The sequence below is a fragment of the Schistocerca cancellata genome, chromosome 6, assembly GCF_023864275.1.
Source record: "Schistocerca cancellata isolate TAMUIC-IGC-003103 chromosome 6, iqSchCanc2.1, whole genome shotgun sequence".
Taxonomy (NCBI): Eukaryota; Metazoa; Arthropoda; class Insecta; order Orthoptera; family Acrididae; genus Schistocerca; species Schistocerca cancellata.
The window spans coordinates 229,109,807-229,122,729 of record NC_064631.1 but is presented as its reverse complement, the minus strand read 5'-3'; the positions used below and the strand labels follow the sequence as shown (position 1 = coordinate 229,122,729).

Below are 12,923 nucleotides of genomic sequence, written 5' to 3'. Positions count from 1 at the left end.
CCGGACGCGGGATTGAACCGTCGCCCTCCCGAATGCGAGTCCAGTGTGTGACTTTACTAGTCGATAAACGATAGCGTCATCTGAAACAACGTAAGACGGCTGCTCAGATTGCCTACCAAATCGCTTATATAGATACGGAACAGCAAAGGGCCTGTAACACTACCTTCGGGAACACCAGAAATCACTTCTGTTTTACTTGATGACTTTCCGTCAATTACTACGAACTGTGACCTCTCTGACAGGATATCACGAATCCAGTCACATAACTGAGACGACATTCCACAAGCTCGCAATTTCACTACAAGCTGCTTGCGTGGTACAGGATCAAAAACCTTCCGGAAATCCAGATATACGGAATCAATTTGAAATTCCCTGTCAATAGCACTTAACACTTCTTGCGAGTAAAGAGCTAGTTGAGTTTCTCAAGAACTATGTTTTCTAAATCCATGTTGATTGTGTGTCAATAGACCGTTTTCTTCGAGGGAATTCATGACTTAACAATTGTCGCTCCTCCCCCACCCCTTTTTTCCTTGTGCAGTTTCACTTGAATCAGTTTTCGCTCTGATTTTCGTCAATGTATACAGATCTTCCAACTGGACGCCATTCTCCATTTGACACCCCTGGCGTACGCCACTAATTGTAATACGTGCTGTACAGGAAAGCCGGCCGTTGTGGTCGAGCGGTTCTAGGCGCTTCAGTCCGGAACCGCGCTGCTGCTACGGTCGCAGGTTCGAATCCAGCCTCGCGCATGGAAGTGTGTGACGTCCTTGGGTTAGTTAGGTTTAAGTAGTTCTAAGTCTAGGGGACATGCCCGAGGCAGGATTCGAACCTGCGACCGTAGCGGTCGCGCGGTTCCAGACTGAAGCGCCTAGAACCGCTCGGCCACTCTGGCCGGCGGCTGTTGACAATCTGCGCACTCTCTGTATGAGAAGTTAACAGTTGAGATACTCAGTGAACATGTGGGCCGGAATTCTTGGAGATCACCTTACTGGGCAACACATCACTCCATGTTGAAGGGTGCATGGTATTTGAACTTCCTGAACAACTTCTCGCCTCAACTTCTGGAGGGCGTTCACTTGAAACTGCGCACCAGTTTGTGGCTTCATAACGATGGTGCTCCAGCACACTTTGATGGTCGAGGCATATGTCATAGACAACTTGTGTACTCAGCACCAGTAGGACAGTACCTGAGATCACTGAGAGCAACTTTACGGCGGTTGGTACCATAAGACGAAAGCGCGGAATCTTACAGAGAATCGGACAAAACGTGATTCTTCGTTGCGCAGTGCGTAACGAAGTCGAGGTATTGTGACTTTGAAATTTACTCTACAGTAGTGAAGCGATGCCAAAGGCCTTGCCGCAGTGGTAAAACCGGTTCCGTCAGATCACCGAAGTTAAGCGCTGTCGGGCTGCGGTAGCACTTGCGTGAGTGGCCATCCGGTCTGCCTAGTGCTGTTGGCGAGCGGGCTGCACTCAGCCCTTGTGAGGCAAACTGAGGAGCTACTTCATTGAGAAGAGCGGCTCCGATCTCGTAAACTGACATGCGGCCGGGAGAGCGGTGTGCTGACCACATGCCCGTCCATATCCGCATCGAGTGACGCCTGTGGACTGAGGATGACACGGCGACGGTCGGTAACGTTGGGCCTTCCAAGGCCTGTTCGGACGGAATTTAGTTTTTAGTGAAGCGACAGGGATTCGGTTTACAGTATTTGATTGTACTCTACTGCGAATAGACGTTTTCCGAACCACAGTATTCTGGTGTTTTATTTAGCCTACCGAATGCATACAAAGTGCATAGTGTTGCAAAAACTTTATTTCACATTTCCAGTTATAGGTAACTTATATCAAAACTACATCCACTACAGTCTCCCAATTTTTTAAAAAGCCATTCTGTTACTTGCCGAATACGGCATTAACAACGCCATCAGTGACTCTTTAACCCTATAATCAAGGGATGTTTTCTCGTCTTGTAATGTGCACACATTTATCTGCATTAAAAGCTAGTCATGAGTCTTCGTACTAGGTTGATATTTTGTTCATATAGGGATGGGTATTAACACAATTTTTTCGGTTAATACTTTCTCACAGATAACTGCGTCGTGTATGAACAGTCAGTGTTTGTACGGATACAAATACGAGCTTACGGAATATCGGACCAGGTTTGTGATTGGATTCAGGATTTCCTAGAAGAAAGAACACAACATGTCATTCTTAACGGTTCAAAATCTGCAGATGTAGAGGTAATTTCGGGAGTACCGCAAGGAAGCGTGATAGGACCTTTATTGTTTACAATATACATAAATGACTTAGTTGACAACATCGGTAGCTCCGTGAGGCTATTTGCAGATGACACGGTTGTCTACAAGAAAGTAGCAACATCAGAAGACTCGTACGTACTCCAGGAAGACCTGCAGAGGATTAATGCATGGTGCGACAGCTGGCAGCTTTCCCTAAACGTAGATAAATGTAATATAATGCGCATACATAGGGGCAGAAATCCATTCCAGTACGATTATGCCATAGGTGGTAAATCATTGGAAGCGGTAACGACCGTAAAATACTTAGGAGTTACTATCCGGAGCGATCTGAAGTGGAATGATCACATAAAACAAATAGTGGGAAAAGCAGGCGCCAGGTTGAGATTCATAGGAAGAATTCTAAGAAAATGTGACTCATCGACGAAAGAAGTAGCTTACAAAACGCTTGTTCGTCCGATTCTTGAGTATTGCTCATCAGTATGGGACCCTTACCAGGTTGGATTAATAGAAGAGATAGACATGATCCAGCGAAAAGCAGCGCGATTCGTCATGGGGACATTTAGTCAGCGCGAGAGCGTTACGGAGATGCTGAACAAGCTCCAGTGGCGGACACTTCAAGAAAGGCGTTACGCAATACGGAGAGGTTTATTATCGAAATTACGAGAGAGCACATTCCGGGAAGAGATGGGCAACATATTACTACCGCCCACATATATCTCGCGTAATGATCACAACGAAAAGATCCGAGAAATTAGAGCAAATACGGAGACTTACAAGCAGTCGTTCTTCCCACGCACAATTCGTGAATGGAACAGGGAAGGGGGGATCAGATAGTGGTACAATAAGTACCCTCCGCCACACACCGTAAGGTGGCTCGCGGAGTATAGATGTAGATGTAGATGTAGATGTACAAGTGTGATACCATTAGTGAGATATTGTATGAACAATAACAGCCGTTTCACAATATTCTGGGAAATGCCTGAAATTACTTCGACGTCTGTAGACAACCCTCTACGCTGAATAACGTATATTCTTACAGAATGGTACGGAAAAGCAGTGCATTTGTTCATGATCAACCAGTTACGGTGAAGTGACCACGTTATGGATTAACATTTAGTTAAAGCAATTATGATCTTTAAATACATGAAACTGCCTGGCGGATCAAAACAGTGTCCGGGACCCAGTCTCGAACTGGGGACCTTTGCCTTTTGCGGGCAAGCGTTCTACCGACTTTTTAAATGCAATTTGTTCGTTATTGTTCGTTGTATCTGGTCGTAGCGGACGTCACATGACACCCATTGAAATTCACTGTCGATACCTTCACACAGATTTTTTATCACAGAGACCAGCGAGCTCTCTGACCGAACACACTGAGCTACCGTACTAGCGTCTAAGCTAACCGAGCACGACTCACAACCTACCCTCAGCTTTTCTTCAGCCGTTACCTCGTCTCCTACTTTCCAGACTTCACAGAAGTTCTCCTGCGAAACTTGGAAGATTAGCACTGGAAGAAAGGATATAGCGGAGATATGGCTTAGGCACAGACTGGGGGATGCTTCCAGAATGAAATTTTCACTCTGCAGCGGAGTGTGTGTTGATATTTACAGAAAATACTTTGTGCTACGTTCTGCCGGTCTAAAACGTTTTCAGACCAGTCGCGAACCAGGCTAAGTACGAAGTGCGAAATGAATTTCCTTAGAAGCGTCAGCGTGGTACCAACACTGTTAAAAATGTACAAACCCCTAATCCACCGAGTGAACCTCTCTCCAGGGGTCCCAGGATATCATCAACGCTTCGACCCACTGGAATCGCCTTGAAGCCATCGATGGCTCCTTGTGGCATTCACACTTACTAGGCGAGTAGAACAGCTCTCCACAGTTATCAGCGAAATTTTTGAAACAAAGAACACTCCTCAGAACACACAGTGCTGGTAACATCAGCTTAACAACACTCGGACGTCTCCGTTAGTTGGTTTTGCATACTGATGTAGAGTAAATGTACTATCAGCTATAAGACATGCCTTTCAAACACGTTATCCAGACATCGCAATCACATTTTAGTGTAAACTGAACTTTGTTCTAACGACTGGGACACGTTAGTATTGTCTCTTATGTTGGCCACACTATAATAGCGCGTAGGTGATCGGGTCCGACAGAGTCGACAACAATGCAGTGTGCACCGCCTACCTGGAGCGGCCGCCGCTGTCGCGACGTGAATGCGCACGCCAGCCATGGCAGTTCGCGATGGACTGCCGACTCCACCGCGGCGGCTGTCCGTGGCACATCGCTGGCGTAATTACCGGCCAGTTCGGGACTCGGCGGGCGACCCCCCCCCCCCCCCGCTCCCCACCCTTCCCCCTCTCACAACGCATTTCAGTTCGCCGGACTCAGATACTCTCACTATTAAAATTTCATGCCACGTGTCAACTGCAGTGTCTCTGAAACTAACGGCCTGGCTTGCGGCAAGATCGTGAGCTACTGTAATCGAGACAATAGACATTATGTAGGCGGCCAGGCGCGAGTTAACGACCTTAGAACGCAAATTCACTCAATGCTGCTCATAAGAAACTTAGGGCTAACAGAAGGTGTCCTCACTCCTGAACGCATCGCAGTGCTTCAATGCGCGTGGTCTTGTTTGAGATAGTATACCATTACCTTTCCTCGATCTTTGAACTGAATTACTTATCCAATCACACAGGGATCTACTGCGTAATGTGGACGCCGAATCGTGGTGTAACGTGACATTTTTCGTACAGAGCCATTCACAAAATGTTTCCGCGAAATTTCCAAAAGGAGATTTTTTTTCCTCGGATTTACCAAGATAACCGGGATAGTGATTCCAACAAAGACGTTTTCTAGCTCCAATTTAAATGGTTCAAATGGCTCTGAGCACTATGGGACTTAACATCTGAGGTCATCAGTCCCCTAGAACTTAGAACTACTTAAACCTAACTAACTTAAGGACATCACACACATCCATGCCCGAGGCAGGATTCGAACCTGTGACCGTAGTGGTCGCGCGGTTCCAGACTGAAGCGCCTAGAACCGCTCGGCCACTCTGGCCGGCGCTCCATTTCAGATCGGAATTCATAGTGAAGGTACTCTTACTCTCTACTGAGTTAGTTGTAAGGTTCTTGGCATCCGTAGAAACTTATCTAAGAGCGAGCACAATTCCAAAATTGCCAGTTTTATAGTTCCGTGCCTTGATCAGAAAAAAACGGAACCCTTGTAGGATCGCTTTATTGTACATCAGCTACCTGTCTGTCCATGTGATTGTTAAGAAACCTTTTTCTCAGGAACGGTTAGAGACATCAAGTTCACACTGATGTCACATACTACAGGCTACAGTCCCTTGTCAGTTCATACATTTTAAGCTTGTAAGTCAGTTCGATCAAAATATATGTCACGTATTTTGATACTCGAAAACTCTCTTATCAGAACCTATAGGGTGCTTCCCATTGACTTAGAATCATGAAATTTGGCCAGAAGCAAGGTTTCAGAGTGCAGGTAAAGAAAATAAATCTGGAGCGTGTTAAATTGTAATGATATTACATAAAAACATCTTCCGCCATTTGAACACACATTGCATTGATGATCCGTCAAAAGCACAATAGACGCATGTTACTTCAAGAAAACATAAAATGTTAGTTGTAGTTATATTGTAGTAAGCAAATAAAAAAATGTTTCAATAAATAGTTTCTCTGTGCATATACAGGGTGAGTCACCTAACATTACCGCTGGATATATTTCGTAAACCACATCAAATACTGACAAATCGATTCCACAGACCGAACGTGAGGAGAGGGGCTAGTGTAATTGGTTAATACAATCCATAAAAAAATACAAGGAAGTATGTTTTTTAACACAAACCTACGTGTTTTTTTAAATGGAACCCCGTTAGTTTTGTTAGCACATCTGAACATATAAACAAATACGTAATAAGTGCCGTTTGTTGCATTGTAAAATGTTAATTACATCCGGAGATATTGTAATCTAAAGTTGACGCTTGAGTACCACTCCTCCGCTGTTCGATCGTGTGTATCGGAGAGCACCGAATTACGTAGGGATCCAAAAGGAACGGTGATGGACCTTAGGTACAGAAGAGACTGGAACATCACATTACGTCCACATGCTAACACCTTTTTATTGGTCTTTTTCACTGACGCACATGAACATTACCATGAGGGGTGAGGTACACGTACACACGTGGTTTCCGTTTTCAATTGCGGAGTGGAATAGAGTGTGTCCTGACATGTCAGGCCAATAGATGTTCAATGTGGTGGCCATCATTTGCTGCACACAATTGCAATCTCTGGCGTAATGAATGTCGTACACGCCGCAGTGCATCTGGTGTAATGTCGCCGCAATACGTTGTTTCATATCCTCTGGGGTTGTAGGCACATCACGGTACACATTCTCCTTTAACGTACCCCACAGAAAGAAGTCCAGAGGTGTAAGATCAGGAGAACGGGCTGGCCAATTTATGCGTCCTCCACGTCCTATGAAACGCCCGTCGAACATCCTGTCAAGGGTTAGCCTAGTGTTAATTGCGGAGTGTGCAGGTGCACCATCATGCTGATACCACATACGTCGACGCGTTTCCAGTGGGACATTTTCGAGCAACGTTGGCAGATCATTCTGTAGAAACGCGATGTATATTGCAGCTGTTTGGGCCCCTGCAATTGAAACGCGTACGCAGCGATGGTGAGGCATAACAATCCTTGACCAGAGAGCATACAGTTCCGTTTTGTTGCGAGAAGCAGTTGCATGTAGGCGGTCGGTGCTACGACACCGTGAAATAATCGACATTGCACTGAACAACATCAAACGTGCCGCAGAGCGCCGGAGAAGACAGCAAAAACAGGTTTGTACACGCCGAGACTTTCACGTTGGACAGAAGATATTAGTACATACACACTATTTATCCAGCAGAATAAAAGGTAAGTGCAGTAAATTTGAACTTCTATACGCAGGTCCATATCGGATTCGCAGCATTCTTCACCCCAATGTTGTACACGTCGAAACTTTGAGAACGAAAAAAAGTAAAGGCAATCACCACGTCTCCAACATCAAACCCTTTATTGAATGAACATACTCTATGATTTATCGCACAGCAATGCCATTTCCTAATTTTTTTATGATCACGTGTGCAATTATAGTAACATGAACACTTACTGATGATTATCGTATTTTGTCTTGGCAAGTGCCTGGCAAGGTAAGGTTAGCAGGTCGCTCCTCTTGTCGATTACACATCAGACCGTGCATATTTTTCCAGACGAACTTACACATTTTATGACCACTTATGCAATTATATTTATGTGATTACCTACTGATGACTGTCGTATTTTTCTTGGCAAGTGCTCGGCAAGATAAGGTTAGCAGGTCGCTTTTCTTGTCGTTACACATCAGACCGTGCACATTTTTCATTTTTTATGTATGTATGATTATTTTCCTCTTTTGTTTGTATGCACTGTGAAATAGTTAAGGTATAACACACCAGTTGACTTTGACATTTTGCCCTATGATATTTCAACATCGTGACTATTTTACATTTTTCTTTTTTTTGCTGCTGCATTGTGATATTCCGTGTACATTTTTTGCCTTTGAACACTGTCTATGCTTTTGACATATTACGTTTTCTGTCATGTTATGCTGTATGCTTAATTATGTTACCGTTAATCAGTAATTATTTAGTGAGTATATGATGTAAATGCAAGACATTAATCTTTGTTCATCAATTTCAGAAATAAATGATACGTAAATGAAATAAATTAAACGGAAATTGGAATTTCAACTACGGAATAGACGAAAGAGGATACAAAAACCTTATGAAGAAGAGTAAATGGATCAGAATTAACAAGTATTAACAAGAATATACAATACACATCGCTGAATAGCAGTCTTAACTAATTTTTTCTTTCAGAATACGAGGCGATTGATGCAGGCTGTCAGACAGAACTACACATCTTAGTTTTAGTGATGAAATATGATAGAGATAAGGAATAATTGTATAATGAATAATGAGGTGATTTTTTGCAGATGATAATGAGTGATGATGAATAATGATGAAGAATATGCTACTATGAATAATGAAGTTTTTCTTTACAGGTGATGATAATGATGGAGTTATGAATAATGAAGTGATGGATAATGAAGTTTTTTTTTTCTTTACAGATGAGGATGATGTTGAAGTTTATGTATTTATGCTATATAGTTATTTAAGTATTTGTTGCAGTTCGTTTTGGCAGTAGGTATTTTATTGCATAGTAGGGTGAATGAAGGTTTTGGAAAGGACAGCTATGGAACATATTTTTATACACATTTCGCTACGTGTTAATTCGAAGTTCACTACTTTTCAGCATAGTATACGTTTCTTCTTTCAGCTCTATAATCCATTTTGTATTTTTTCCAGCAGAAGCTTTTCATGATACTTACTAAACCTGTTACTTATTATACCTGTACTAGCACTTACATTTTTTTACCCATTTGTGTCTATCATTTATAAATGTGATCACATATACTGCCTTGTTTCATAACCTTGCTACAGCTGACTCATGACGAATGACGTTACCTATCCTCATTTGCAGCAATAGGTCAAAAACAAATATTGTTATGCCTCAGCAATTAATTATCGGTCCCAACGCAATGCATTGCTAGCACAAAAAAAAGTATTACCAGTCCCGAATAATGCTACTAGTTTAAAAGAATTCTGAATGATACTGATTAGCTCTGAATAGTATGTTGCTTCAGTATTGACTTCTTAATGATAAAAATATATATATATAAAATAATGCTTTGTAACTGGCTAATAACTCCACTGTTTATTGTAATGAGACTACTTATAATGCCCTTGATTATTAATGCTACGACTGTAATTAACTGATTTTTAATAATGACTTCTTAGTGTGTAACACCAGTTTCAAATAATGCTACTCATTTAAGAGAGTTCTGAATAATACTGAATAATTAAAAATGTTTGTACTATTCAATACTTGCTGGCCACTGAGTGCCAATAATTAATGTAACTAAATGAATTGTTAATAATTATGTCATTAATTAGCTCCTGTTTTCAATGATGACATCTCATGATAATACTGAATGATGATAAATGTTTTGTACTATTCAATACTTGCTGGCCACTGAGTGCCAATAATGAGTGTAATGTTTTGTACTATTCAATACTTGCTAGGCCACTGAGTGCCAATAATTAGTATAAATCAATGAATTATGTTAATGCTATGCCAATAATTGACTCTCCTTTTCAATGATGACTTCTGATGAACATTATTCTGTCATCCTAAATATGCTTTGTAACTGACCAAGGACTGCCACTGTTTATTGTAATACGATTACCCATGATGCCAATAATTTAATTTTATGAACATTTTTGTGTAATACTACATTCATGGTACAGAAATGTTCAATAGTTGGGCTATGAATGCCGCAAACTACTAATGTAATTACTAATGACAACTTGTATGTGACCTAATGTCCTTCACCTTCTGAGCTAACTACCCGGAATTACTGTAATATCCCTTTGTCCTGTCTATCCTCATGATCATGGAGCACTATATTTGGTTTTGCACTAATTCTACGTTGGTGTGCCTTGTAAAAGCGTGGTGTTGACACGACATGCTGTCCACCACCGTGAGCGATGAAGACGTTATTATGGTCCCACTGTTTGGTGTACCTGATGTACTGCTAAAATGATAACATGGAATAATACTACGACATTTCAGTGTCTTGGATACGCTGATAAATACCTCTGGGAAAAGAACTGCAAATTGTCTCACTTGGTGTTGTATTTCTGTGGAAAGGTATGGACTTTCAGTGCAGCTGCGTGCAACCTAAGTGCTACAACCATGATACAATCCTTCCCTTCCTATCCTAGTTCTTGTAACATAGTAAAACAATCTTTTTTTGCTAACATAATTTGTATTCATGACCTATATATTTTTTGTTGATTTGCTGATATGTTCTAAACTGCAGTGCATGTGCACTCATGTCACTTGTCAACATGATTTTTTTTGCCATTATGTTTATTTGTTGTAAAAATGCTACAGACATTTTTTTCGATTTGTTGATGTATTCTGAGGTGCAGTGGATGTGCACTTTTGTCATTTATCGACACGATTTGTATATACCTCTTTTTGTGATTTGCTCTGTATTCATTGTATATGTTTTTGTCTTTGTCTGAAATATCTTGTACTCGGTGCATGTGCACCATATTCAATTCACGTTCTACATCTGAATATTCTTTGTAATTGTAAAGTTAATTAGTTAGAAAAAATTTTGCCGCGATTGGCAAGTCCAAATGACTCACCATCGCTGCCAAATTTTTGCCCCCCCCCCCCCCCCCCAGTGGAGAGTTATGAAACGCGTACACAGCGATGGTGAGGCATAACAATCCTTGACCAGAGAGCATACAGTTTCGTTTTGTTGCGAGAAGCAGTTGCATGTAGGCGGTCGGTGCGAGTAGCGCGCGAGAGACAGTCGGTGTTGTGTGTGAGGAGTCGGCGGGCGCCGACATGGCTCTATGGTCGGGATTCAGGACGAGGTATATTGTTAAATAAGGTAATGAAGCAGCTTTGCGCACATCTGATAATGTAATGTAAATTAACTGTAACTAATTTGTTCAAGAATCGCCCCAATAATAATTTGTTTTCAAACTAAGCATTTTTTAACAAACAGTCCTTTTTGGAATAATATTTCCCTTGCATTTCCTTAAAGAAAAGTTTCCCTTAAATTAAAAATATATATATATATATTTGCGATGCAATTCCTCCAAGCTATGGCAAAAAAAATAAGAGCAGATGTAGTTTTACTGAGGTAAGAATTTGAGTATAATCAGGGCCTAAAGATCGACATTTCGGTCAATTTGCATTTTCATTGTCACTGAGATTTCGTTCATTTCTTATTAAATTGACTTTCATATTTTGTGTGCAGCTTACACATGGGTCAGACTGCTAGTTCTAACATTTAATTATTGTCTTTCAAAATTTCTCTGGGAGGTTACACTATTGCCATTTTTTCTCTTATATTTTTGTGGGGAGGTTACACAATGAAGTGAGGACCAATGAGGTGGTCGCCAATGATTCCGCACCATACATTTACAGTCCACGGTCGCTGTCGCTCTACCTGTCTGAGCCAGCGAGGATTGTCCACGGACCAGTAATGCATGTTCCGCAGATTCACTGCCCCGTGGTTTGTGAAACCCGCTTCATCGGTAAACAGGTAGAACTGCAACGCATTCTCTGTTAATGCCCATTGACAGAATTGCACTCGATGATTAAAGTCATCACCATGTAATTGCTGATGTAGCGACACATGAAACGGGTGAAAGCGGTGACGATGCAGTATGCGCATGACACTACTTTGACTCAGTCCACCGGCTCTCGCAATGTCCCGTGTACTCATATGTGGGTTCATGGCAACAGCAGCTAACACACCAACTGCACCTGCTTCTCCTGTGACGGGCCTGTTACGGACCCGTTTGCTGGCTACGACCATACCTGTTGCATACAGTTGGCGGTAGATGTTTTGCAATGTGCGGCACGTTGGATGCTCTCTGTCCGGGTACCGTTCTGCATACACCCTGCAGGCTTCAGCTGCATTTCGTCGACACTCGCCATATATGAGTATCATCTCCGCCTTTTCAGAGTCCGAATACACCATGGTCACAGTTCCTACAACACTACACTATCACAGACGTCTGGTAACACGGTGTACTACAGTTGGTCTGCGTGCGGAGACGATTGCAGAATAACAATAGCAGCAAGCGCTACATGCGGACACTGCGACAGCTAGAGCAAACCACAACAGTGCACTACAGCCACACTCGTAAACACGGTCGTCATCGTAAACATGTCCCTGCAGATGCTGCTCACCGACCGTGGCCCGTGTTTGTTACAACACGCAACTGAACGTCGGAGGTTTCAAGCGTCAACTTTTGGTTACAATATCTCCGGATGTAATTAACATTTTACAATGCAACGAACGGCACTGATTACGTATTTATTTATATGTTCAGATGTGCTAACAAAACTAACGTGGTTCCATTTTTTTAAAAAAAGTAGGTTTGTGTTAAAAAAACATACTTCCGTGCATTTTTGTATGGTTTGTATTAAACAATTACACTAGCCCCTCTCCTCACGTTCAGTCTGTGGAATCGGTTCGTCAGTATTTGATGTGGTTTAAGAAATATATCCAGCGGTAACGTTAGGTGACTCACCCTGTATAAACTGAAGTCCCCCGCTCGCGTCGCGTACAGTAACTACTCTAGATTTTGTGATGAGGTCTTGAAATTCCAGGGACCAATATTCTACCAGTATCAATATCGACAAATCGATTCCTAGGATGGGTGACATGTGAATAGCAATCTATCCGTTTCACAGTATAGTTATTCCCCCATGAAGCTGCTGTAAATAATTCTCTTAAATGGCTCCGAGAACTATAGGACTTAACTTCTCAGGTCGTGAGTCCCCTAGAACTTAGAACTACTTAAACCTAACTAACCTAAGGACATCACACACATCTATGCCTGAGGCAGGATTCGAACCTGCGACCGTAGCGGTCGCGCGGTTCCAGACTGTAGCGCCTAGAACCGCTCGGATACTCCGGCCGGCTAAATAATTCTCTGTACTTCACCATGAACAATGTTGTAGAT

General features: G+C 42.2%; 1 protein-coding gene across 3 annotated transcripts in view; it reads right to left on the bottom strand.

Moving 5' to 3' along the window:
- The window catches only part of LOC126190843 (aldehyde dehydrogenase, dimeric NADP-preferring-like), a 209,443-nt gene that overhangs the window by 70,698 nt on the left and 125,822 nt on the right, over nucleotides 1–12,923 (bottom strand). Inside the window, exon 1 of one of the 3 annotated variants that reach the window (XM_049931427.1) lies at nucleotides 4,445–4,549. The exons of the other annotated variants lie outside the window; for them this stretch is intronic. Coding sequence (XP_049787384.1) covers nucleotides 4,445–4,490 — 46 coding nt within the window. The 5' untranslated portion in view covers nucleotides 4,491–4,549. Of the gene's footprint in view, nucleotides 1–4,444; nucleotides 4,550–12,923 lie in introns of those variants that run through there. 3 annotated transcript variants of the gene reach the window in all.